General features: G+C 40.8%; 1 protein-coding gene across 10 annotated transcripts in view; it reads right to left on the reverse strand.

Moving 5' to 3' along the window:
- The window catches only part of VPS13D (vacuolar protein sorting 13 homolog D), a 225,175-nt gene that overhangs the window by 76,135 nt on the left and 122,537 nt on the right, over window positions 1-26,503 (reverse strand). For all 10 annotated transcript variants that reach the window (XR_010383976.1, XM_064494046.1, XM_031464090.2 and 7 more), the window contains 7 exons: window positions 25,687-25,803; window positions 24,588-24,737; window positions 20,237-20,386; window positions 19,240-19,336; window positions 17,094-17,242; window positions 7,517-7,651; window positions 6,196-6,363 (listed from right to left, as the gene is read on the reverse strand). Coding sequence is in view for 9 of the 10 variants with exons in the window: in XM_064494046.1 (XP_064350116.1) it covers window positions 6,196-6,363; window positions 7,517-7,651; window positions 17,094-17,242; window positions 19,240-19,336; window positions 20,237-20,386; window positions 24,588-24,737; window positions 25,687-25,803 (966 nt within the window). In the remaining variant the exon portion in view is untranslated. The remainder of the gene's footprint in view (window positions 1-6,195; window positions 6,364-7,516; window positions 7,652-17,093; window positions 17,243-19,239; window positions 19,337-20,236; window positions 20,387-24,587; window positions 24,738-25,686; window positions 25,804-26,503) is intronic.

Genomic DNA, 26,503 nt, shown 5'->3' on the forward strand with positions numbered 1-26,503 from the left:
CAAGCAGTTAGCAATATCTCAAAAGTGTTAACTAAAAATAAAAATTGAGATGCTAGTGCAGAAGATCAGGTCCTGGCTCTGCAGTTGCCTGGGACCTTGGGCAAGTCACCTTACTTCCCTGGGCCTCGGTTTCTTCATTTACATATTGGGGCTGATACCATCTGTCCTACTGACTGACTAGATCAAATGGTATCAATGAGTAAAACCACGTTTACAAGCACCAAGGTTCTTACTGTCGGTAAAGAAGATGGTGATGGTCACGACCATTCCATCACAAGAATGACCACAACCAGCATCACTTCCTGAGATCCTGCTTTGTGACATAGCTGATATGACAGCAGTCACCTTACAATCTAACAGAGTGATGTCAAATGATAAGCTTCTGATGGAAAGTTAGTAGTAATTAATTTTTCATATTCTCTTTAGTGCCTGGAAGAAAGCGTTATGCACACAAAGGACAAGCATCATATAGGGAGAAAAATAAGGCCTTTAGAATTAGCAGGACTCGGTTTCATATCATCCCTGTCATTTCTAGTTGTATGATCCTGAAAAAATTATTTAACTTCTCGAATTCTCAGTTTCCTGATTTGAAGAACAGAGATTAACATACAGAAGACAATGTATGTAAAGGGTTTATATCACAAGGCCTGACAAAGAGAAGGTGCTCAAGGAAAGTTTATAAGTTAGTATGTTTTCCATAATGAAGGAGGGTATTTCAACCCTGTTCCTAAATCTTTTTCCTACTAATACCATTTGCATCAAGAAATAATATAAGGTCTTTATCCAATTCATAACAAACAAGACTGATTTAAAACAATGAAACGATGGCTAAAACTACAAAAGATAAAATGTACTCACTAAAAACCAACAGAAAATTCCTATCTCCTTGACAAAAATTTAGGTCTGTAGAATTTGAGCTGGGAAATGTGGGCTTGCTAGAAATAAATGCTCTAAAGCCAAAGAGAAAGAAAGAAACCTACCACACAACTGCAAAAGTTATCAGTAAAAATCAGCATTTAGCTAACAATGAACCATGAATTCTAATCCCTTGCACAACAACTGACTTTGACGAAAAAACTTTTATTTAAAAACAGGGAAATTATTAAAATATTTGCAGTCATAAGTATAGCATCAAAACATATGTGGGATCAAAAGAGTACCCAAGATCAAAAGCATCCTATATTGCCTTGACAAAGACACAAAGAGAGGGATGGAAAGTAGGACAGAACAGAGCAGAGGTTCCATTAGTGATGAGCAAAAGTGCTTCTCTTCTTTGCTGAAGAAATTAAGTATGTTATCGGCTTTCTTCCTTTAGGAAGATGAGATGACAGCTGTACAGAGCAAACGTTGAGCTTCTACAGAGAAGAAAATGGAATCATTTGTTCTACTGTTAATATCTGAGATGTTCTTAGTTTGAAAAGAACTTTTTTTTTGAGAACTCTTCTTTTTTTTCCTATAACTATATGAAAATATTACATAATAATCACAGATAGAAGGGAAATAGAACTCTTTGTAAGAGAGGGAATTTGTTCAATGGGCATCTCTCCAATTCTCTGGCTTTCAAAGAGGTGACAGGATCTTGTAGATATTCAAGTAATACCCAACTAGGGAAAAGAATGTTTTTTTCTGATTCATGCTGCAGAGAAAAATCTGTTCCTTCAACATGGCTTTGGAATTTGAAATGCTATGCACTTTTCTTAAAAAAATCATATTCCTAGAAAAGATTCGAGGAACAATCATCTTGCCATGGCCTTAGGAATGGAATCAGATCTTTAAGGTTCCACTCAAAGGGTAAGAGTCATTTTGCCAAGATCCAGGCAAGGGAGTCATGGGATAGATGCTCACAGCTTGGTGGCCAACCCCTCAATCTCCTCACTTTAGATCTGGACTCCGTAAGCTGATTTCTGGGGGTTGGGGGATCAGAACGAAAGGCTAAGAGAAATACAGGGAATAAAGGGCATAAATTACCTTCTAGTTATATTTCCTGATGCTAATATTAAATAAGTTAAGAAACAGTGAAAAAATGTAATGAGAAATTCCAGAAGTTGATATGACAGACCTGAAATTAAAAATCTGCTGTGAATAATCCACAACATTTACCCAGAGACAAGTAAGACATGTATGTCTGTTACCTTCTTATGTGACAGAATGAATTCCCTTTAAACTTCTCACTGAGTTTTCAGATCTTCATCTTTTGTTCCTCAGGTCAGTGGGATGGGGAAAATGACTATCACCTTCTCATAGGTTAAAAAAAAAATAAATAAAACCAGCCAAAGTCCCTCTCAAGATCAACAGAGAAAAAGATTATTTAAAGGCAGGAATGAGATTAGAACCCAGATACCCTGTCTACCAGCCCTCAACGCATAACCTATGTCTACAATAATGATTTATGATCTTTTGGGAGGCATGAACCTCTCTGTCAATCTAATAAAAACTTTAGATCCTTGCTCCAAGAAAATACACATGTATACAATATTTATAATTAATTTTAAGAGGTTTATGGAGCTTCTCCACTCCATTCAAAGCCTACTGAACCAAGATCAAAGCCCTATGGTCTTTGCAGCCAAATGGGGCTGGCTGGCTGGGGCTCGGCGAGGTGCACTTCTGTCTTGTTTGACCCCTTTCTTTAATCACTGGAACTCAGGCACTCTTTAAATGAACACTTCCCACAGGCCAACAGTTGATTATTGTGGTCATTTGCACTTCCTTAAACTCTTCTTGTGTATACAGAAAAGCAAACAAAACATTACCCCAAAGCTACATTAAAGGTCTGATTTCAACCCATGAAACTACAAGAAAATGGAGATCTTTAGCCAAACTACATACATGCAGTATCACAGATGACCTGAATGGGTATTTAGTAGACAGACCTGGCTTTTGGAGTGACTATTTCCAATATGAAGTGGTAATTTTAAGTTTCTTTGCTTTCTCATGATAGCTATATAGACTAATTGTTGTAACATATCCAGGGTTCCTGGTATCAAAATAGATTACATAGCAATTCATTTGAGTAGCAGTCTGTGGCGCCAATACTGATTAGCTTACAAAAGGCAAGAGAGATGCACATGGCAGGCAGGGTTCCTACTCAAGAGACCTTGGGTCCTGGAAAACAGTACCTTTATGCAAATCTGACAGTATAAAGCATGATATCCAACAAAACACATGATTACTGCCACCCAAGCCTTCACATAGATTTTGGGGGTGCAGGTGGAGTTAAGGAGTATTCTGCCCTTTCTTTCTGCTTAAGTTATAATCTTATGCTGACCCTCAAGCTTCAAAAACAGTTTTCCAGGGGAAACAAGAACCAAGAGACAAATGAGACTTTCACAAACAAGGGAGAATAAAGAAAGGGCCAATCCTTTCACCAGGACATTGCGGAGAAACTTAGAGAGACCCACACAAGGTCTCACCTGTGGAGAGGTCACAGGTGAGCTCCCAGCTTCTTCATTCTCATCCACAAGGTTAACCAGAGGGTCCTAACAGCCAAACTGGCCCAGGCCAGTTTGAATTTCCCACTCTCCAGGTCTGAGATCTTCCTCCTCTGTAGACTGAACTAAATTGGCTTTCATTTCAAGGGAATTAATGGTTTCCTGGTGGCCAAAGTCTGAACATTTTATACTGGTGCAACTATAAGAGTCAAAGTGAAAACTCATTTCTTTTGTTCAGTATATATTTTTCAAAGTTTTCATAATGTCATATCTGATTTTATTCTCACAGTGAGCTATCAAGTCAGTGCCTTTTGATTCCAGATTGAGGAAGGCCTCTCAATAAACAATAATTATTTTTATTTTTCAAATTAAAACCAAAGCCCAGGGGTACAAAAATAAAAAAAGGAATTATAAAACCAAGGAGACTGTTATATGTTATTTAGAATTTAACGAAATTAAGTAAAACCTTTAAACTGGGCATTTACAACTAGATATTTTAAGTGCATCTGTTTACATTAAGTTTAGTAGCTAAAAGAACACTGAGGAATCTGTGCCACTACCGTGATGTTTTATGCCGCTGTCAGGGTAAAGGTCCAAAGGGCAAAATGAGAAATGATTCAAGGCAGAAATGTGCACACTCATTCAGACCTTGACCCTGATTCTGTTTACAAATTATGATTTAGAAAGTCTCTCTCACCTCTCTACCATTACCTTTTCTCTAAAAGTAAGAGTGCTGCCTATTTTGAACCACAAGCCAAATACACCCTTGGTCTGCTGTAAGTCCAGCACAGGTGTACCTCAGAGAGACAGCACGTTCCACTCCAGACCACCATAATAAAGTGAATACCGCAATAATGGGAGTCACATTTTTGGTTTCCCAGTACACATAAAGTTATGTTTACACTATACCGTAGCTGATTAAGTGTGCATTAGTGTAACAGGGAAAAACAAGTAGCTCCATACTGGATCTGTCTCTTTTACTTTAATCTTTATGTTCTGTTGCTTTTTATACAAGTTAAGAATGTTGCCTACAGCCTGAAACATACAGGACAGCCCATTCTCAAGGCTCTGATCCTTAAAGGTATAATACTTTTCTATTCATACAGAGATAAAAAGTTGCAGAACACAGAATAACATTTGTCTTGTTGGAGGTTTATAGGAACACTGTGACAGGACCTGCGTGGACAAGAACAAAGGATTCCGACACCAAGAAGTTTGCAGCAACCAATCATATCCCCTTCCCTTTTAGTATAAAAGAAGTCTCAATTCTAACTCGGGTAAGACAGTTCTTTGGGACACTAGTCCACCATCTTCTTGGCCTACTGGCTTTCCGAATAAAGTCGCCATTCCTTAACCCAACAATTCGTCTCTTGATTTACTGGTCTGTTGTGTGGCAAGCAGTATGTGTGGACTCAATCACAATAGCATTATGTCTAAACAAATAATGTACACCTTAATTTTTAAATCTTATTGCTAAAATATGCTAACCATTATCTGAGTCTTCAGTGAATCATAATCTTTTTGCAACAGAAACATCAAAGATCACTTATCACATATCACCATAACAAATATAATCATGATGAAAAAGACTGAAATATTTCAAGAATTACCAAAATGTGACACAGAGACATGAAGTGAACAAATGTTGCTCGAAAAATGGCACTAATAGACTTGTTCAACACACAGAGTTGCCACAAACATTCAATTTGTAAAAAAACCACAGCATTTATGAAGCACAATAGAATGAGGTGTCTGAAAAAACTAGCCCGACTAAAGAACCGTCATCTCCAGAAAACAGTTTGGAAAATAGAAATAAATTCCCATCTTTCACATGTTATTACCAAGAATGCCATGCAATACAGACATGTTATTACTCAGCTCCATTTTCTTACCTGATCTTCAAGATAAATTCCTACGTGGCACCATGGAAGACCCTACAGTAAGGCCACTTGACATCCTAGCGGCGCCTGTGGCACAAGTGCACCTGTGACCTCACTAAGCAGACGCTCTACGGTAAGCAAGCGGGGGGCACAGGCGCTCCCCCAGTCCTGGTTCATTCACAAAAAGGTCAGTCTCTAGAGGAAAACTTTGTTGAGCTGACAGGAAGGGGAGGAAAACAGTCTTTAGAGAACTTTCGTATGTTGTCAGGTAGAAATCCCCCTTCAACTACCCTGCACCTTTTCCAGCTTCACACACAAAATCAGCTCCTGCCAAAAATTAAATTGTGGAATACCAAAACACCCACCAAACAAGTGGCCAATGAACAAAAAAGCCAACTAGACAGCAAGACACAGGAGAATTACACTGCTGTCCTTCCACAGCTGGACTCAGATGACTTAAAGGGCTGCTTCATTCTTAGAAGGCTGTATTTCTGTTTGGACTTTATCCTGTAAGCTGTGCATAATAACCGGTAGATTTTAGGCAGGAGAATGGCACAAATTCTTTATCTAAAAACGCGAGTTCATTCTGGTGACACTGAACGATGCAAGGAAGTCCAGGTGTAGGAGGCTATGGCACTGGCCCAGGGAAGAGCAAACCAGAGCCCGGACAAGGCAGTGGCGTAACGCAGGGAAGGAAGAAGGTATTTCAGAGGTGCACTTGGTGGACTGGGTGCCAGGTATCGGAGGTGAGGGAAAGGCAGGGCATGTGGGCAATGAAGCAAAGGCCATGTATGTGACTTCTCACAACCTATTAACTATAAAAGAAATTATAGTAAGTATAGACTCTTGAGGCTAATTACAATGGAATCTCACCTCTATCTCCTTACCTTGGCGGCAGAGTTTGATACTCCGTGTGTAACATTTCTGATAAGGCCCCCAACATTTCCATACTTTATCAGTCCAGTAACTCCTTCGGAAACATCATTCAGAAGCCCCATGGGATTGCCAAGAAAGTCCACCGATCCCAGGATCCGAGCTGCCTGGCTGAGGAGCTCCTGTCACACGGAGTGGGGAGAGAAGAAGACCAGTACCTGTTTATATTCACGGACACAGTGTCCCAGCAAACAGGTTTGACATCAGGCTTGTCCTCCATCCCCACCAATGCCAACGCTACCTCTTAATCGTCATCAACTGCAGGCTACTGCCCTTTCATGAGCCCACCCTGAACTTCTCTCCCAATACGCGCATCCCAGAGATGACTTTCAATACTCTTACACTCTTTAAAGCCACTTAGAAGGAGAAAATGCAATGGAACAGAAAAGGTTCTTTACAAATATTTATCAGTGTATACATCACACTTTCCTTTCCATCGTTCTGTAACTAGGGGATTAATCAGCAGCAGGGAGATGTTTACAAGGGAAGGGAAGGAGGGAGGAAGATTTGGAGTTCCCCAGAGTCTACCTGGGGAGGGGCCGGTGCATAGGGAGGGCACGTTCAGACGTTCCAAGCAACCCTCCACTCCCTGTGTCCCTCCACTGTCTGAGTCCAGGGATACCCACTATATCACTCTCCTTACAGTTCAGTGTGAATATCACCAATGAGGAAAGTCAAGGAAGGAAGCAAAGAAAGGAGGGAGATGGGAGGGAGGACGGAGAGAAGGGAACAAGAATAGGATATGTTTTAACTTTAATAGGATATGGTCTAGACCTATTTATTCATGGAAAAGTATGGCCTGGCTTTACATTTTGGTCTTTGCAGTTTGAATAATAAATACAAAATGGAAAGCGTCCAACTTCATAAAAAAATTTTTTTTAAGTTCAACTCTACAGCAGAATCTCATAGACTCTAAGAACACTGGTGTGGCTGCTGAAAGTAGGCCCATGCCTGGTAAATAAGAGTTCACAGGCTTCTGTGTTATCGTTAAGGCATCAATGAAACCCTTAACAGTTGTGACTAATCTAGTGGAAGTCCCTGAGACTAGTCCTGAGAGACAAGCCCAACAGCTCATGAATCAAATGCACTGTTCCATACAGGAGTTTCATGATGTGCAGGGGCTTCACGGGCTCTGACCTGACCCAGAGCACAATAATCTGAGCTGAGATGTTCACCTGGGTTCTCAACAATGATGTCTGAGGAACCAGAATTCCCAACAACTAAAACAAACACTTTGCTTCTGCTCCAGCCACTAAGGACCGCTCCACGGCTCACCTCCTGGAAGTGCTTGAGGACATCGTTGATAATGAACTCCTTGGTCTCATAGGGATGCACCCGAGTGAACGGGTCCAGATTAATCACAGCGTCTTCAAACCGAATCAATGGAAATCCCAAGGTGCTTTTTAGGGCCTCGTCAGGGAAGAAAGGAAATGATAGACTTTAGCTTATACGATGGCCTTCCAAGGTACCTTAATTCTGGATTCCATGAAAGCTACAAGTCATGCCAACTTTCCAATGAGAGTCAAGGTTTACAATATTTAAAAACAAGGATTTTCCTGGTAATTATAAAAGTAAGATATTAGGAATATATATTACTCAACATAACATATATCACACAGAAAAAAAAACACTATTAGCTTCACAGCATAATTCTTTCTGATCTGTTTTCTATCTGTACGCTTGTCATGTTTTATTTTTTGACTAAAGCATACCACCCATATGGAAAAGTATACTAATCAAATGTACAGTTCAATGATTTTTCCCAAAGTAAACACAATCACATAACATCACCCAGTCCCAAAAGTCGGTTTCTATCCCCATCTTGGAAGCACCCCCTCCTACTTGCGAACTCCCCGTCACCACTCCCTCTCCCCCTAAGGCAACCACTAACTTGACTTCTATCTCCACTGATTATTTTTCCCTGCTTTGGACCGTACCTAAACGCAACCATCGGTATGTACTTGGTTGTGTGTGGCTTCTTACAGTGAACATTAGGTCTGGGAGAGTCACCAGGTTGTTGCACACAGCTGCAATTTATTTATTAACTGTCAGGGCTACGTAGTAATCCAACACACGAACAAAACAATGTATTTAACCACTGCTGTTGATGAACAGTTGTGCTGTTTCAAAATTTTTGCTCTTATGAGTAACGCTGCTATGAACATTCTTGGACGTGTCTTTGGGGCACATTTGTATGCATTTTTCTTGAATATCTACCTGGGAGTGGAACTGCTGGGTCATAAAGAATGTACGTGTTCAACTGCAGTCTATGCTGCCAAACAGTCTTCCAAAGCAGTTGAACTGGTTTACGCTCCCTTCAGCGGTCTATGAAATTTCCTGTTATTCTATCTCCTCACAACACCTGGTAAAGTTTTTAAAAGACAAATATTCTGATGAGTGTGTAATGGTAACTGAGTGTGGTTTTAATTTCCATTTTCCTGTTGAAAGATGAGATTAAGCACCTGATAATACACACATCAGCCTTGTGGATATACTTTTCTGTGAAGTGCCTACTCAAGTCTTTTGCTCATTTTTGTAGTGGATTATCTGTTTTTTCCTTATTGTTTTGTAGGAGTTTTTCTTATACATTCTGTACACAAGCCTTCTGTTGAATGAATGTATTGCAAGTATCTTTTCCCATTCTGTGACTTGTCTTATCATTCTCTGGTGTTCTTTGATATCAGATATTCTTAGTTTTAATAAAATTGAACTTAATCTTTCCCTTTATGATAAGAACTTTCTGTGTTGCAGTTAAGAAATTATCTACGTTAAGGTCATAAAGATATTCCATTATGTTTACTTATGGAATCTTTATTGTTTTACTCTTGACGTTTAAATCTACAATCTGCCTAGACATGATTATCATGTATGGTGTGAAGCAGAGATCAAGAAGCATCTTTTCCAGATGAATATCTAATAGACTAAATAATAGTTACTGAAAAGATCATCCTTTATCTTATTGCAGTACAATATTAGAGTACTACAGTGCAAACTTTGTTGTAATTCAAGTGACTGTACTTATGTGACTGTTTCTGGATTCTCTTTTGTGTTTCATTTTGTCCTGCCTTCTGCCAATACCACACTGTCTTAATTACTTTAGTTCTGTAATAATTTTCAAGTCAAACAGTATAGGTGCTCCAACTTTGTTCTTTTTCTTCAAGATTACCTTGGTTATTCTTTGTACTTTTCATTTTCAAATAAATATTAGAATCAGCCTGTCAAACTGCCGCAAAAAAATAAAAGCTAGAATTTTCAACAAGAGTGCATTGAATCTACAGATCAATTCAAGGAGAAACAACTTTACAATACTGAATTTTCCAATGTATTAATATGGCATGTCCCTTTAACTGTTTAGGCCTTTAAATTTTTCTCTCAATAATGTTTGATTGCTTTCTGTGTAGAGGGCTCATACACACTTTGTTGGACTCATTCCTAGGTATCTCCAGTACGTTAAAAATGGCCATGACTTCTTTGCATCTTCTGCCACTAGTGGAGTCTACTTCCCCTCCACCTGAATCTGTACTAACCTGGTAATTTGTTTCAACCAATAAAATGCAGCAGAAGTAACACTGTGAGACCTCTGAGTCCAAAGCTCCAGAGATCTTGGAGCTTCTGCTCTGCCCTTTTTGATGTTTCCACCATGAGAAGCAGCTGAGAGTACCCTGCCTGAAGATGAAAAACCATGTGGAAGAGGGTTCTGTTGACTGCCAGCAAGTGCCTGACATGTGCTAAGGTCATCTTACACCATTCAGTCTCAGTGGACTCCAGATGACTGCAGCTACATGAATAACCACAGGTGAGTCCAGCTGAAAAAGCACCCAGCTAAGTCCAGTCCAAATTGCTGACCCAAAGATTTGTGAACAAATAAAATGGTTGTTTTAAACTGCTAAGTTTTGGGGTGATTCATTACACAGTAATAGATAATGATACTGCATCTGATGTTTCCTTAATGCTATTGTAAATGATATCCTTCAAATTTCCTTTTCTCTGTAATTGTTGCTGACACGTAGAGATGCAATTGATTTCTGTACAATGTCTCTGGTGACCTTGTTAAATTTACTTATTCATTCTAATAACTTAGCTGTACATTCTTTTAGACTTTCTAGGTAATCATGTTCTCTGCAAATAATAGAGTTTTAATTTTCCTGTCCAGTTTTTATACCATTTTTTTCTTTTATTTATTGCACTGGCTACGACCTCCAGCATAACAGCGAACAGAAGTGGTGATGATGGCCATCCTTCCCTCTTTCAATGCATCATCACTGAGTATGATATTTGGAGTCGCTTTTTTACGGAGACGCTCCATCAGTTTAAGGTAATTCCTTTCTATTTTTTTAATACCTGTATTGTGGTATAATTCCTATACAGTAAACTATACATATTTCAGATGTACAATTTGATGAATTTGATAGATGTATACAGCTATGAAACCACCACCACAATCAAGATAGCTAGTATTTCCATCACTCCCCAAGAAGTGCAAATTTCAAACTCTCGATTTATCCCTTCCCACCCCCTTTAGCCCCTGGTAACCATAAGTTTGTTCACTATGTCTGTGAGTCTGTCTCTGTTTTGTAGATAAGTTCATTTGCACCCTGTTTTATAGATAAGTTCATTTGTGTCCTTTATTTTTTTTAGATTCCACGTATAAGTGATATTATGTGGTATTTTCCTTTCTCTTTCTGGCTTACTTCACTTAGAACGACAATCTCCTGGTCCATCCATGTTGCTGCAAATAGCATTAAGCTCCTTTCTATTTTTTGTTTGCTGAGTTCTTACCATAAATGGATGCTGAATTTTGTCAAAAGACTTTGGTGCAACTATTGAGATAATCATGTTTTTTTTTTAATTCTTTCATTTCATCGATATATAGTGAATGACATGATTTACTTGGAATGTAAATTTACACTCCTGGAATAAACCCAATTTGGTTATGATATACAGTTAACCCTTGGGCAACGTGGGGGTTAGGAGTGCCAACCCCACACAGTCAAAAGTCCTTACATAACTTTACAGTCAACCCTCCATATCGATGGTTCCTCATCCACAGATTTGATCAACCACGAACATGCATTGCTGCAGAATGTATTGAAAAATATCCATGTATAAGTGGACAAGTATTTTGAAAAAAATTGGTGTATAAGTGTTCAAGGGTCAACTGCATTTTCCTTTTTATACATTGCTATACTCGATTTGATAGCATTTTGTCCAAATTTCTTTCTTCTATGTTTGTGAAAAAAATTCTAGTCTACAATATTCCTTTATTATTTGATTATGTTCAAAATATAAATTAAAGTTTTCTGGTAAACTTCTTGAACACACTTACAAGTTATTTTAAATTCTGTATCTGATAATGTTATCTGGTTTATCTGTGAGTCTGTTTCTAGTATCTGTTTTTTCTCTTGGTAGGCCTGGTAATTTGTGACTGAATGCTACATTTCGTATAAAACCTTATAGACTTTAAATGAGTTTTTAGTTTCTGGAAGGCAGTTAAAGGGGCTAATCCAGTCAGTGTTTTCAGGGCTGGATTTCAGTCTTAGTAAATCTTGGTCTATATCAGTCTTTCTAAGGTTTGCTCTAGTCCTTCAGCAGTCTTCAGAGTCTGCCTTAAGTTCTTTTGGAACAAGAGTATGTTTAACTGAAATGAAATCATATAATTAAAGAAAAGCTAGGTGAAATTTTCTAAAACCAGAGAGTGGGAAAACTTTTTCGTGACTCAAGGTCCAGACTCAAAAAGGCAAAAGACTGATAAATTTGACAATATAAAATAAAAGTTTTTGTATAATTTTTAAAAAACATACACACAACAAAAGCAAAGTAAAAAGACAAATGAAAAACCAAAGAACAAATACTTGCGACTTATATCAAAGACAAAACTTACATATAGAGTTTCTAAAATTAGAGGAGGTAAAAGACCAATAAAATGGTTTTTTTTAACGGGCAAATGGCATGATCAGACTATTTAGTCCACAGAGGGAAAAAAAAAGTCCCTTTTAAAATAAACATATGGGTTAGGAAAAGAGAAGAACACTGAAAGAGGAGAATCAGAAAGGACAGACATCAAGAACAAGGAGGCAGCAATATCAAATATGGCGGAGGGCCCTACAAAGCTGAGGACAGGAAAAGGCCACTGGATCTAGTGCACTAGGAAGTCACTAGTAAACGCCAACTAAATAATTTCAGAACAAAACATTTCAGAGATTAAGAGCATCCTCAAGTTAATTTAGCCTAAATGCTAATTCAGCCTAACACTCTCATTTCTTTAAATAAATAAAACCAAAGAAATGTGAAGTGGATGGCCTAAACTCCCACAGCTGGTTACCTTAGACTTGCATGTGCTCATTTTCACAACAGCAACTACCTATGAGGCGGAAGGCATGAGGACCAGAATAGAGGACAATTTGTTTCCCCTGAAAAACCTTCTGCTCTGCACTCTTGCCTGCCTCACCCATCCACGTGAGTGGTGAGTGACGATGGGGTGAGCAGGCACTATTCCCTCATGTCACTGACAGAGAAACAGGCCCAGGAGGCCTAACCACTTTGCTCAGAGCCACACAATGAATATGCTGGGAAGGCCAGGTACTGACATCAGTTCGGCAGTTTGTTTTGTCAATACAACTCTGAGCATTACTTTCTTCTCAGAGAAGAGGAAGTGAGATCAAAACAAAGGCCTCAGGCAAAAGCTTTTTACCCCAACTTCCTCACTGCCACCAAACACTAAAGGGGAACCACACATAATACAAAGACTTCTAAAACCTCTACTAAGGTGTCAAAACCTTCATGAGAGACACTCTCCCCTTTCTGAGTGGCTCACATGCTTTGTCTGAACCAAGGAAATATCCTGGCCCTTCAGTAAACATTATCTTTACCTGGGACTGCATTTGGGCCTCCCACATTTGAAAAAGCTGAGATACAGCGTATGGGTATGGATTGCTCTGCCCCCTTCAGGTTGTCCTGGTGAGTCAAAGCAGAAGAGGTGAGAGGGAAAGAGCCAAGGGGGCCTTTCCTTGTAGTCACTAGTGACTAGTCAAGTACAGTAGTATACAAAGCTGATGCTTATTTACTCAAGTAGCCGACGGTTTCCTGTTATAAAATTGATTCTGGAGAAAGCAATCTGTGCTCCTAAGTTCCTAATAAAAATAGGAAACCATCTATTTCTACCTCCACCAGACAAAAACTGCTGCAGTCTTCCAGAAACTTTACAGAGCTGAAAGAAGAAATACCTGTCCATGTGCCCTAAGGTCTCAGATCAAAGCTAGTCCCTGGGCCCTGTCCTTTCCTTTCTGAGTTTATACTGCACTAAACAAAACTGTCTGGAATTCATTCTTTAAAGGTTTATTTATGGTGTATAGAGACTGTTTATGTGAAGCAGGGTATTTGCCCATTTCCCTCTTGGGACAGCGTTTAAAACTACAGGGATATTTCCCTCTCTGGCACTTTCTGAAATACAATTAACAATACTGGATCTTTTTTCCTTTTAACAAATCTGGTTTTTATTTAGGGAGGGGAGGAAAGAAGTAAAGGGTCTGAAGTTTCCCAACAAATTATTTCAAGCCTTTGAGAAGACAGTTTTAGGCTTTTTAAATAGTGTCTTTGTTTGAAATTCCCCCTCACCCCCACCCTCTTGCTCTCTGACCATTAAAATGTGGGTTTTCTTCCAAACTAGATTGCTCAATTAAAGCCCTTCTTTTGTAATACCCCAATGTTCTAAATGGGAAAAGGACTGCTGTAGGCCACCTTGTGAAACCTTTTAAAGGCTCCTGGACTCTTTTGATCTCAAAAAAAAAAAAAAAAGAAAAGAAAAGAAAAGAAAAGAACCCCAAAGGACATATAAACTACCTGGCATTTTCGATATTGCTCTCCTGCTTTCTAACACGCAAACTTGGGAGGATAATGGAGAATGGGGGTGGTGGGGGGACTGCTATGCTTTCGTCTCTGCACTTGTGAGATGGAACTATTATCTCCCCTTTCCATCACAGAGTAAGGAATCCAATTGAGATAGCAGATGTGAAACTGCTTTGAGTCCCTCTGAACAGACACTCTATCTGGCAATAACGTACCCTCAGTGTAAACCTGAAGAGATTTCCCTCTGAGATTTCTGACAGCCTCACTTCTGGCCTGGAGTCAAGAGAATCAAGATAATTATTCCTTCAATACAGAAGACATGGTTACCTTTTAGTCAGACTCTTGTGATTCCTGTTCTGGGACAGGACTCCATTTCCTAAGCACATACTTTTAGCCACTGCATATTCATCTCAAAGAGCACCTTGCTCTTCCTAAGAGCTACTAATAAAGGGATATTACTCTGTTAGAAAACTCTTTGAATAAATGACATTATTTCATGAGTCCCAGACTCCACTAGGAGAACTCAAGGCACAATAAAATGGTGACTTCCACAAGCTGAGATGTTAACTCTGATGCCCCAATTCCCAGCACCCTGTTTGAAACGTTAACGTTCCACATTCAGGGTGCCCCCATCCCACACCACATCACATGGCAGCTCCATCAGATTTAATAATCATTTGATGAACACCCTGAAAATGTTCCTTCAATATAGTGCCAAATGAAACATTCAACTTAAACAATTTCCAGTTTATTGCATGCAGAGCATACACACAAGCATGAATACCACGTAACTGAGGATCTGGAGGTACTTCAACTGTAGAAAATCATAGTGCATTTGTCAGTCTGGGGGGAAGTTCTCTACTGGGAGCAATTTCAAAGGAATAGTTAGGTGTCTGTGTTTCTTAGTAAGATGATTTAAAAAACAAGAAGTCCTTAACTCTCAGGAAATGCTTAACATTGGTTTGTTGGGTGAGTGCCAAGTGTTCTGGGGGAATATATACTTTATCAAACAAACCCATCCCAAAGGGTCACACAAGTCAAGTGGATACTTGTGGATATTAGCAAGATAGTGGTTTTCCCATGGTTTTCCCCCCACTCCCATGCTAATTTTAAGTATCTTCAGTCTCCTGGGAAACATGAAATTAAAGCAAATTAAGCAGACAGGATAACTGTTCTCAGGACGGCTGGAGGAGCAACTACTGCTCCCTGGTCCTGACCAGCTCATCCCATCTGCTGCCTTAATGAAGTAGTCACCCTCACCCTGCCCTTACCCAAATATGATCTGATGCTGACCAGACTCTGTCTTGTTACCTGAAAGTCTATTTTAGAAGTTGTGAGCTGGCAAACCATGGGCTCCATCCATCAGGCCCACACATGTGTTTTGTTAGGCCCACAAGGTTTTAAAAATCAACAACAACAAAAAAACTCAAATTGGCTTGCCAACATTTAAAAACCAGGAGATTCCACATAAAAATCCAGATTTCCGGCTTCACTTTAAAAATCTGAAGATTTAGCAACACTGGGTTCACACTACCCCGCGACAACTGGCTGGCGCTGCGCTGTGCTGCCCCCTTCAGATGAAGCGCGCACACTCCGTGGGCCACGGTCCCCACTGGGCTGCTTCACTTGCTCGTGCTGCTAGCGCAGTCCTGGGAGGCATCTGAATTTATGACTCCAGGTTTACTACTTATTTGTTCACGTCTCTAGCTATTCTTGTTCAGAAAGAGAGACCACCTTGAAGCATCTTAAAGGAGGCAGGATACAGCAGTGGGAAAGTCTTAGACTGGTCGTTAGTGGGGAGATAAGACGCCTTGACAACCATCTTCAAGTGCAACAGAGAAAAGAGCCAGAAGAAATGGGTGCCAGCTGCCGGGAGGCAGATACAGACTCCACCTAAGGAAGGACTGTCCAACAGGCTCCCGGGCTCTGCTCCCGCTCCCATCATTACCTATCCATACAGGCTTCAGGGACAAAACACTCTGAACTCCAAAATCCTTGTTTACCCAGCAAGGGGGTCGTTAAGGGCTCTTAGAGCTCTAAAATTCTCTGATTCCTTATATGCTAAGGGGTGGACAGTATAGGGGGAAAAATATATATATATACATATGGACTTCAGAGTCAGATAGACTTAGATTTGAATTCTAGTCCCATCCCTTAATTTTAATAGATTTTATTGCAGGAAATAAAGATGGTATTCAGACTGGATCTGTCAAGTGCATATCAAGATGCTCCATGGGAGTGTTACATCCTGATGTGGTGGTAGGGGAGGCCACATCTCAGTGGGTATGCGGTCATGTCCTCCTTGAAGGTGGCAGACACTTCTAGTGCCAACCATTGAAGAAGAGGTGACCACTTAGAAAGGAGGAGACAAGGACAGGCAGGTCTTGGCACAAAAGGGAAGATACTGTCTTGGCTGTAGCTTTTCTCGAGTCTTGGGAGCGACCCTAGGAAAGGAGGCTTTTACTTCATTGAGATAAGCCAAGAGCTAAGCAGAAGGCAGATGGGGTTTTATGTAATTCTGTGTTTACTCTCTTTTATTACTCTTTAATCTTCAACAAAGTCATACTTAAACATTAAAAGAGAGAGAGAGAGAGAAATAGACAATTAACCCTTAAACAACACAGGTCTGAACGTCATGATCCACTTACATGTGGATTTATTTTAATATTAAATACTACTTAGTACTATGTGATCCTTGGACGCAGAACCACACATATGGAAGACTGATTATAATTTATATGCAGATTTGACTGCAAGGAGGGTTGATGCTACCAACCCCAGGGCCATTCAAGGATCAACCGTATACACGTACATACACATATACATGTATGAGTTGATAAACTTTCTCAAAAAAACAAAACAAAACAAAACAAAACAAAAACCAAAAAACAAAACCCTGTAAAAATATCTGCCACAAATGATGCTGGGCAGAAAGAGCAAACAGTAAATGTATTCATTCTTTTCCAAGGAAAAGTCATTTTTAAAACTTACCCAGCTGTCAGCTCACCTTGAGATCCAGTGGCAGTTTGTTGGAGGTAAACACACTCAGCTTGATCTGGGGGATGCTGATTTTGAGATTTTCAAAGTAGTATCGAATAGGTGTCCCGCCTTGCTCAACTGTCTTTTCATGGAGGCTTTCATCGTATTTTTCCACCTCTGGTACAAAGGTAGAATTTTTTTTTTTGAAAACTAAATCTCTTGAAGTCTCATGATTCAAACACTTTCATTCACATTGAAAAAAATTCATAGAAAAATGTAAACATCTATCTCTCTAAGTTTAGTTTTCCAGGGTTCAGTAATATGTACAGCATACTGATACATATTTCTTTGTAAAAGCAGATCTGGTTCCTGTTATCAAAAAAGTACAATAGCTTGATCTTTTGATTTGCAACTCTATACCATCTGGCAGATATCATCTCTGGAAAAAATAATCCAGGTGGAAAAGCCAGAGGTCATGGGTGTGTTTGCTGGCAAAGTGTTTTCTAGAAACTGTGTGTTCATTATTAATATTATTATTTTAAGTGACCCAGATTACCTGTATTTATTTCATAAAATGATATCCAGATAAGTACTTGGAGTATAGTTTAACTGAATCATAACCAACAACACAATGATTAAATGTTGAATCTGAGCAAAACATAATGCCTTAAAAAGAAACATGCTGCCGGCTAGGAAGAACCAACATCATGACAAGCGGCACCCTCTCCCACGCGGTGGACACTGCTTAAACAGCACAGTGGAGGCAGACGCCTCACACGTTATCCCATGAAGCAAAAAGGATGATGCGGGCCAAAGCACAGCAGTGCGCTCTTCACCGTGACGCTGCGCCCACACCCGCGTGGGCGGCTTATTTTCATTTGGATTCATGTGCTTTAGAAATGAAACCAAAGAGACCGTGCATACCTACATATAAAACACATTTATAATGTAAAGCTTTTATAGTTCTACTTATAGAAAAAAGGGAATAGGTTTTTAAAAAATGCACCTGCAGCACAGACCAGCTTATCTGCATTCAGAGAGCAGGAATAGCTAGAGAAAGCAGAGGAGAGTCCCTCAGTGAAAGGCAGGCGAGGATTTCACTGTCCACGAGACAGTGCTTGGGAGAAATTTCTTCAGAGCAACTTAGAAGAAAATGCATGTCCAGTCAAATTTAAAGTAAAGCTTCCCAGGAAGGTATCAAAAGAGAACAGCCACCTGGCAGGCAGGCTCAAGTGGCTGCCTGAGCACACACACACTGGCGCTCCAGCCCAAAGCGGGGAACGCAGCACTCGCAGACAGGGTCTTGCTCTTGATCCCAAATACAGTTAAAGCTTAAATTCTAAGTCTGGGATAAAACGCCAAAATATTTTTCTTGCATTGTGTGTATGTATGTGCATATGTACACATGTCCCCCAGGATTTTTTTTTCCCTCACTCTAGCCAACACAGGCCGATAACATTAAAAAAATTTCTATCTTATCATTTCTTCAGGCTTAATATTTAGCTTAGTGTTCAAAAGACTAAGCATTGCTGACTTCTTTCTAAGCTCGCAAAGGCCACAATGAGGAATGTAAAATAAAGAGACAACAGCTAAATTATTTCTGTAGCACGGCTAGAAAATTTAAGTTTTTCAATAGCTTATCTTACTCCCCTCTCCAAAGAAGAATAAAGTAACTAGAAACCTTTGTAATTACATTAAGGCATAAGGGTATGGATGTGAAAAAAAAGTTAAGGGGTTGAGGCTAGCCAATTTTTTTTCCTAAACTAAACCAAAGGAACCGCCAAAGGGATTTCTGATTCTTGGCTCTGAATCTGTTTAATAAACAAAGGTTAAGAAACAAAGTGGTTTGCTAAATGACTAACATCATTTTTGCTATGCTAAAGCAGATGAGTCAAAAAAACAGGAAACAAAGAGGAATCCACGCTGCTTCCTGAAGGCTCGTCCTGGGTATATTCTGGGGTACCAGCAGACCCTCGGAGCAGCTTCCTTCTACAGACACACACTCCAGAACCTGCCCACAAGCAAGACTTGGGAAGAGAACCACTGAACCACACACCTTAGTCTCCCAGCTCAGACTACGAAGTGGAAAGGGAGATTGCTAGGTTCACAAGCAGTCTAAAAAATGCCATCCTGAGGCCAATGCCCAGATTCAAACCTAGAACATTTGATATTACCTGATTCTGCTTGATCGTAGCCGAAGAAACTCAGCAGCTTGAGGAGCAGTTTCTCCTCAATTTGCACCGTGAATCTCTGAGCTGTGACCATCAGATGCTAGAGAGAAAGAAATTCTGATTTACAGTGTGAACGCCGGAGGAACTTTCATCTGCACCATTAAGAAGGTCCCAGTGCCACGACATGGTCTCTTCACTTACATGATTTCGTAATCTTATTGCCAAATTTTTCTGGCTCATCTCTCTCTACATTGTTATAATTAACCCCAAATTCCAGAAAATGTTTAGTAGACGATTCACTGTCCTATTGTTTGGTTCCCAGGGCATCTGGGTCTGGTTAATCAGGATTATACTTTCAAATGCACTGTGGTGGATGAGATTTATGGCACTGAGCTCACACAGATGGCAGCTAGTTTAAGGAGCAGCAGAACTGGGCTTGTGAATTTGAGGGCCACATGCAGGCTTGGCCCCTGCTGGCACTGGTGACAAAGACCAGAAATATGAGAAGCAACCTCTTAGCTCCCACTTTTCCAGAACCTGGTGCTGTAACAGGTAGCTTACACGTGAAGACTTCCCCAAGAAAGCAAGCTTATCGCTTCTGAATGATCCGCTTTTAGTAAACAGTGTGGCAGCTTACAGAGAAGGATGTCTGTCCCAAGGTCAGGCACCCTCTACCCCTTTTCCAGTCTTGGATTATTATTTTAACAATACATCAGATCATGCCTGGTCACGACTGATCTAGAAGATGCTACACTTTCCTGCAGAGACTTCATGCTGATGAATATGGACTCTGGCCCCTGTGGATTTAGTACTATCACCTGTGGGGTCATCGAAAACACAAGAGGAGAATATAAAGTGCTAAGAGGGGTTCTTGTCAATCTCACTTCATAATGTACTGAGTCACGCGTGCCTTACCCCCCAAGCCTGCACTGCTGTGCTGAGACCTGGCTGTGAGAGAAGAAATCAACCTTCCGGGGTGGTATCCAGCCCACCAGCCTACCTTGTAGATGTTGGTCAGTGCGCTCTTACTGGGGAACTTCACTGCGTTCACCTGCACGGCAGGGCCGGTCTCAATGACCTCATTCTCGTTGCTCAGGGGAGTCACATAGAGCATGAAGGGCTGAGTGGTGCCAATGAGCTGATTGTCCACCTGAGACATGAAAAAGCAGCAAAACAGAGACAGACAAGTTGCTTAGTTTTCATTTTTACCTCTGGGATCTCGCAATATGAAGGTCACTCAGAAGGTTCCTTTGGGAAAACACACTCTCACTAAACCCAGCAATAACAATAGTGGTAGTAATAATAACGGGCTAGACTTTCTTTGGTGAGTACTACACGCCAAGCACCAAGCTAGTCACCTCCTGTGCATTAGCTTGTCAAGTCACACAGCAGCCCGGGGATCCAAGACCTTAAACTCAGGGCTCTGCTGCAATCCTCGCCGCCGCCCCGAGGACTACCACTGTCCTCATGTCACAGATGGAGGAGTGAAGGAGAGAGGCCCTTGTTTAGGGTGGTTCCTAGTCAGTGACAGAACAAGAACTTGAATCCAAGTCCGTCTGAACCACTACACTACTGATGCTTCTCTTTTACTCCAAATTCCCTGAAGTAAGACAACCAAAATAGAGAATCAGTAGCAAACGGCTACCAAGAGGGCCTGTCCTAAAGTCAGCTGCCTTCTAGGAATGAGATGATGACATCAGCGGCATCAGGACCCCTCTGCTCACCCTGCCCCACCCCACCCGCCCCCATCAGCACCATAACCAAGCACACACTCCCTACTCTCCTGCAAGCTTAGGGGCGGCTGGAGGCTCGTGGCAGGAAACAACCATCTTCCATCTCTGTCTTACACTAAAGGCCCACACTGGGAAGAGGAAAGAGGAGAGAACGTGTGTTGGGAACCCCGAAGTGTACTTTCCACACGTCCCCTGACATGTTCCTTACCACAGCTCTGAAGGTTAGGTAAGTCTTACTCCTCCCCATTTTACAAGCAAGAAAATAGAAGCTTAGAGAAGCTTAGAAGTTAAATTACTTGCCCACATTCATAAGCTAGTAAGTGGAGGAGCAGGGATTCAAATGCAGGTATTTCCAGCACCAAGCCTTGACCTTTCCATTATGTCACAGGGGTCTCCACACGACCTCACTGTACAATCGCTGCGCATGGTCCTCTTGTTGCTCTCAAGACACGAAGAAGGGCGAGAGACTAAGAGCACGTCTTCCGACTTCCGTTCTGCTTCCTACCACGTGCTCTCTACCCAGCAGCCAACGTGAGCTTTCAAGAGTACAAGTCCTGTCCCTCCTTCCTTGACATGTGCAGTGGCTTGGCTTTCTCTGAGGACGGGACCGCACTTCCTAGCTCAGCCTCCCAGGCCTGCTTGCCCCCTTCTCCAACCTCACCACAGCCCACTCTCCGCCAGGGTCCCTGCCATCCTGACACACAAGCCTCCTAATTGTTTCTCAAAGGTGGGCAAGTCTCTCCTCCCTCAGTCTTTGGATTTTCCAGAACATTTTCCCCTGGTATCCTTCTCTTGACTGTGCTCATTCTCTTCCTCCAAGGTCAGCTCAGCTGTCACTTCCTCAGGAAGATCCTCCCAGGCCACTGGACCTAAAGCAGCACCAGCCCCCTTTACTCCTTCATAGCAGTTATCCCAGCTTGTAATGATCTGTTTGCCTGTGTGCTCATTTACTGGCCAACTTCTTCCCTAGGCTGACTGCTCAGAGAGCAGAAATCTCTTCTTTTGAGTCACAGCAGTATCTTCAGAGCCCGGTACCATGCCCGGCACACAGCTGATACCCAGTAAGAATTCACCAAGTGAATGAATCACCTGTCACATCCAACAGGTGAAATGACAGTAAAGTCTCACCTTATTCTGACCTTTTCTTTGTTCCTTCCCCAAACGCATTTGATACAAGTGAACTAACTGAGAATTTCTAATTCTTATTTTACTCTCCCAATTAGATTAGACACTCCCTAAGGATAGGGCTATACTTTCTGTTTTTAAAAATTCTTCCTCATAGCACAGTAACCATAATAAACTCTCAAATCTGTTTATTTTCTATACTTTACAGCACACATTAAATCAAGAGGTATCACAGGAAGAAATCTTTTTAATTACAGTAAGAAGTTAATGAAATTAATGAACAGCATATGGCTCCTTGGATCTTCTCTGTAAGGTCAAAAGAGAAAAAGAAATAGAGGTATAGGATATTATTTAACTTTCTGCCTTCAAACAAATGGGAAGTGATTAGCCTGAACTCTTTGCTATTTGTGATATATGATAAAAGTAAAAAATTCTTCTGAAAAGAGGTTTTGGCATGGATGGAAGCACCATTTCCTTCTGCCTGAATGATGCCCTTTAACACTTTTTTTTGTAGTGTGGATCTGCGGGAAATGAGTTCTTTTAGTTTCTGAATGTCTAAAAACATCATTAAGTCACCCCTGTTCTTCAAAGATAACGCTTGCTGGACACAGAATGATAGGTTGGCAGTTTTTTTTCCCTTTTAGCATTGAGATGGTGCTTACTGTCTTTTCACTTGCATTGCTGCATAAGAAATCAGCTGTCATTCTCACCTTTGTTCCTTGCAAGTAGCATGGCTCTTTTAATCTGCACACTTTATCATTGGTTTTGAATAATCTAATTATGATGCACTTTGGTGTCGTTTCCTTCATGTTACGTGTGTGGCGAGGTAGCGGAGGGTGTGGGTGTGGTTTTGTGTTTCAGCTTCTGTGAGTTTATAGTTTTCACTAAGTTTGGAAAATTTATGGCCAAAATTTCCTCAAATATTTTTTTTCTGTCCCCTCCTCTCTCTCTCCTCTGAGAACTCTAGTTATCCGTATATCAGGTTGCTTGAAGTTTTCTCATAGGTCACTGATGCTGGTGGGTTCTGGGGGGTGGTTTGTTGGTTTTTTTTGGTGGGGGGATTATTTTTCTCTCAGTATTTCAACTGGGACAATTTCTATTGTTAAGACTTCAAGTTCATTACTCTTTTTCTCTGCACTGTGTCATCTGCTACGGATCAAACCCAGTAATTTTTCATTTCATTTTAATCTTTGAAGTTTGATTTGAGATTTTTGTAACTTTCATGTCTCTACCTAACTTTCTGAACATGCAGAAAAGAGCACAGTTATAATAAATTTTAATGTTCTTCTCTGAAAATTCTAACATCTGTGTTAGCTCTGGGTTGGTTTAGACTGATTATTCTCTTCATTATAGCACTTTTCTGCCCTTTGCACACCTGGTATTTTTTGATAGGATGCCAGATACTGCGATTTTTACTTTGTTGGGTGCTGAATGTTTTCTGTATTCCATTAAATCTTGAGCTTTGTTCAGGGATATAGTTTATTCACTTGGAAACAGATCCATCCTTTCTGAGCTTCCTTTTATATGACTGATATGTTAGGTAGGTCTGGAGCAGTGTTCAGCCTAGGGTTAACAGCTCACCACTGAGGCCCAAGAGTTTCTGGAAGACTCTTCCCAACGTCCCACACATTATTAGTTTTCCCAGTGTGGCTGGGGGAACAAGCACCATCTCCAGGTGTAGGTGAGCAGCAGGCGCTGTCCCTGTGACCCTCTCAGGTGGCAGTTTCCTCACACACATCACTGATCTGTCCTCTGCTGAATCCTCGCAGGGACCCTCTGTAGACCTCCCAAGGTTTTGTTCTGTGCAGCACACTTCTCCCAGGTCTGCTGTCCTATGAACTGTGGCTTCCCTGGTCCTAGGATTCTCAGCTCTGTTTGTTCAGCTCATCCACCCTCCTGGGCTCTGTCTCAGTCTTTCTTCCTGGTGCCACAGCCTGGAAACATTTTCAAGGCAGTAAGCTGGGATGACTGCAGGGCTCACCTCTTTTGTTTCCCAGCACTCAGGGTCACTATCCTTTGCTGCCTGATGTCTAGTGTCTTGAACCTGTTGTCACCTTTTTTATCTGGATTTTGGGGTTGTTTCAGGTAGGAGAGTAGGTCTGGTCCCTGTTACTCCATCTTGGTCAGAAGCACATGTCCAGTTCCCTTGTTTTTCTCCCTGTGGTGAACTTCAGTTTCTCCAAAGGATGGTTAGATGATTTCCTGCTGTTTTTTCTATTGGCAAGACAGGGAACCATGGGTCCCCTTCCTCTGGGCCATCTTGCCTGAATTATCTAAGTTACTGATGTGCTAGTTACTATATTCAGAATTCTGCTATATAGAAAAATTAGACAAATAGAGGTCAAAATAGGAATTTTCATAGGATGATTTTCTGAAGGCCACAAGGTATTTGTGCCAAAGCATTAAGGTTTTTAGAATATCAAACACTGGATCTGGTCGCGTATTCAGCAGGAACACAAGGAGATGAGCAAGCTCTGAGCCTCCCCCACTCACCTGAACATCCTGTATGCTGAGTTCAAGCATGTGACTGGTTGCCAACTGTGTGTAGTGCACATTGATTCCTGTGAGACTTGCAAATACCAGTTCTTCTGGGACTTTATTAATTAAAGACAACCCAATTCCACCTTCTAACTTCACAAGCACCTGAAAGGAAACCAAAATATGGCAGACTGGCAGTTTAAAACAGACCTCAAGGTAGCCAGGAGAGTACAAGTAAATAAATGGCTTTAAATCCTTCTACTTTGTCTCTGAGCAGGTGAAAATCACTTAGGAGAGCTGTACAGGTCACCATGATAGCTCAAATTCCCCCATTTCACTAGAAGCCTTCCTCTCTAGGCACACTCCCCACCCCAAACAGAACCCCAGGGTCACAGGATCATACCTCCACCAGAGCACTGATGACATTCTGCCTTTCATTACAGGAGAATCTTTCTCCCGGTCCAGGGGCCAGCTCTTAATAAGTTATTCACCAAATTTCTATAACATCCAACATAGTGCTTTACATATAGGTGTTTGATTTTTGGAAAAAAAAGTTTTGGATGGGAGGTAATTAGATTGATTGATTGATTTTAATGGTGGTACCAGGGATTGTACCTAGGACCTGCACAAGCTAGAATCACTCTACCACTGCGCTAAACCCATCTCCCTTGATTTTCTTTTTTAAGATCACTGAGTAAATATGGAGTAAGTGTGCTTTTTCACATTCATTCCATGTTCCTTTTCAAACTTTTCACTTTTTTTCCAATGCCCAAACGGGGAGAGAAGAAGGAAGGTGTCAGAGTCAGTTGGGACCCCCTAAAAATCCAATTTTCTTATTCTCAATCTTCAGTCCTGTTTAAATTCAAATAGTTTATCTTTCTTTATTTTCACCCTGTTTTAGCAACATTTATTACATTCTGATCTGATTTTAGCTGTCATTTAACTAACATATTCACACATTCACGTGATAACATTAAGTACTGCGAAGTGACATGTATATTTAGAAGTCACAGAGGGCAGAAAGAAAAGAGAAGGTCTAAACTGAGAAAATCAGGGAGCAAACTTCTAAACAAATTTACAATAAAGAAATGATCTTGCAATAGTTAAAACTTACTTCCAGTTCCTGCTCTGTGTCTGGATTCTTTAATTTCTGCAGCTCTTGCTCAGTAACAGAAAGTTCATCCACTTCATATGATGAACGGTCACTTTTCCGCTGCGAGAAATCTGTTATCTGAAGTCAAAACACTGTCCTTAGTGAGAGGGTTCATACTTTCATGGTGAAACCCAAGCAATACCTACTGTGTAAATCGAAAGTCATTATATGCTCAATAATCCCATGGCAGTAAATGGTCTCCACAGCACCGCCAAGGTAAGATTTATGTAATAATGAAGCAAACTTGGTTTTGAGTCTATGTGACAAACACCAAGCTGTAGACCTTGAGCTTCACATAGTGGGGGTTATGCATCTGCAGGTGATCTAGAATTAGAGCTCGAATCAAGATGTGCAAACCTCAGGATCCTGGCGTTCATTTTTTGCCTTAAGAGAAGGGTGGTTTTTAAAGAGGTTTTATGGATTATGATGTACTATCTTAGAAAGTTCACTGTTACACACCAAAGTCTTTTCTTCTTCCTTAACTCTCTAATTCACCATGACCTGATAAATCCTTATCTCCAGCACATATCTCTCTCTGAGCTACAGACCCATATTTACACTGACTTCTGGACATCTTCGTGTAGATACCATACACTCAATACGACCAAAACATACCTCCTCATTTCCTCCAGCAGTCTGCTCTGTGTACCTCTCTCAGGGAGGTAGCTTCTCGTCCTCCAAGTTGCCCAAATCAAAATCATGAAGGCCACTCTTGACTCCTTCCTTTCTCTCATCCCCACATTTTTAATCAGTCAGTAAATCTGATTGACTCTACTCC

Source organism: Camelus dromedarius, chromosome 14 (genome assembly GCF_036321535.1).
Source record: "Camelus dromedarius isolate mCamDro1 chromosome 14, mCamDro1.pat, whole genome shotgun sequence".
Classification (NCBI taxonomy): domain Eukaryota; kingdom Metazoa; phylum Chordata; class Mammalia; order Artiodactyla; family Camelidae; genus Camelus; species Camelus dromedarius.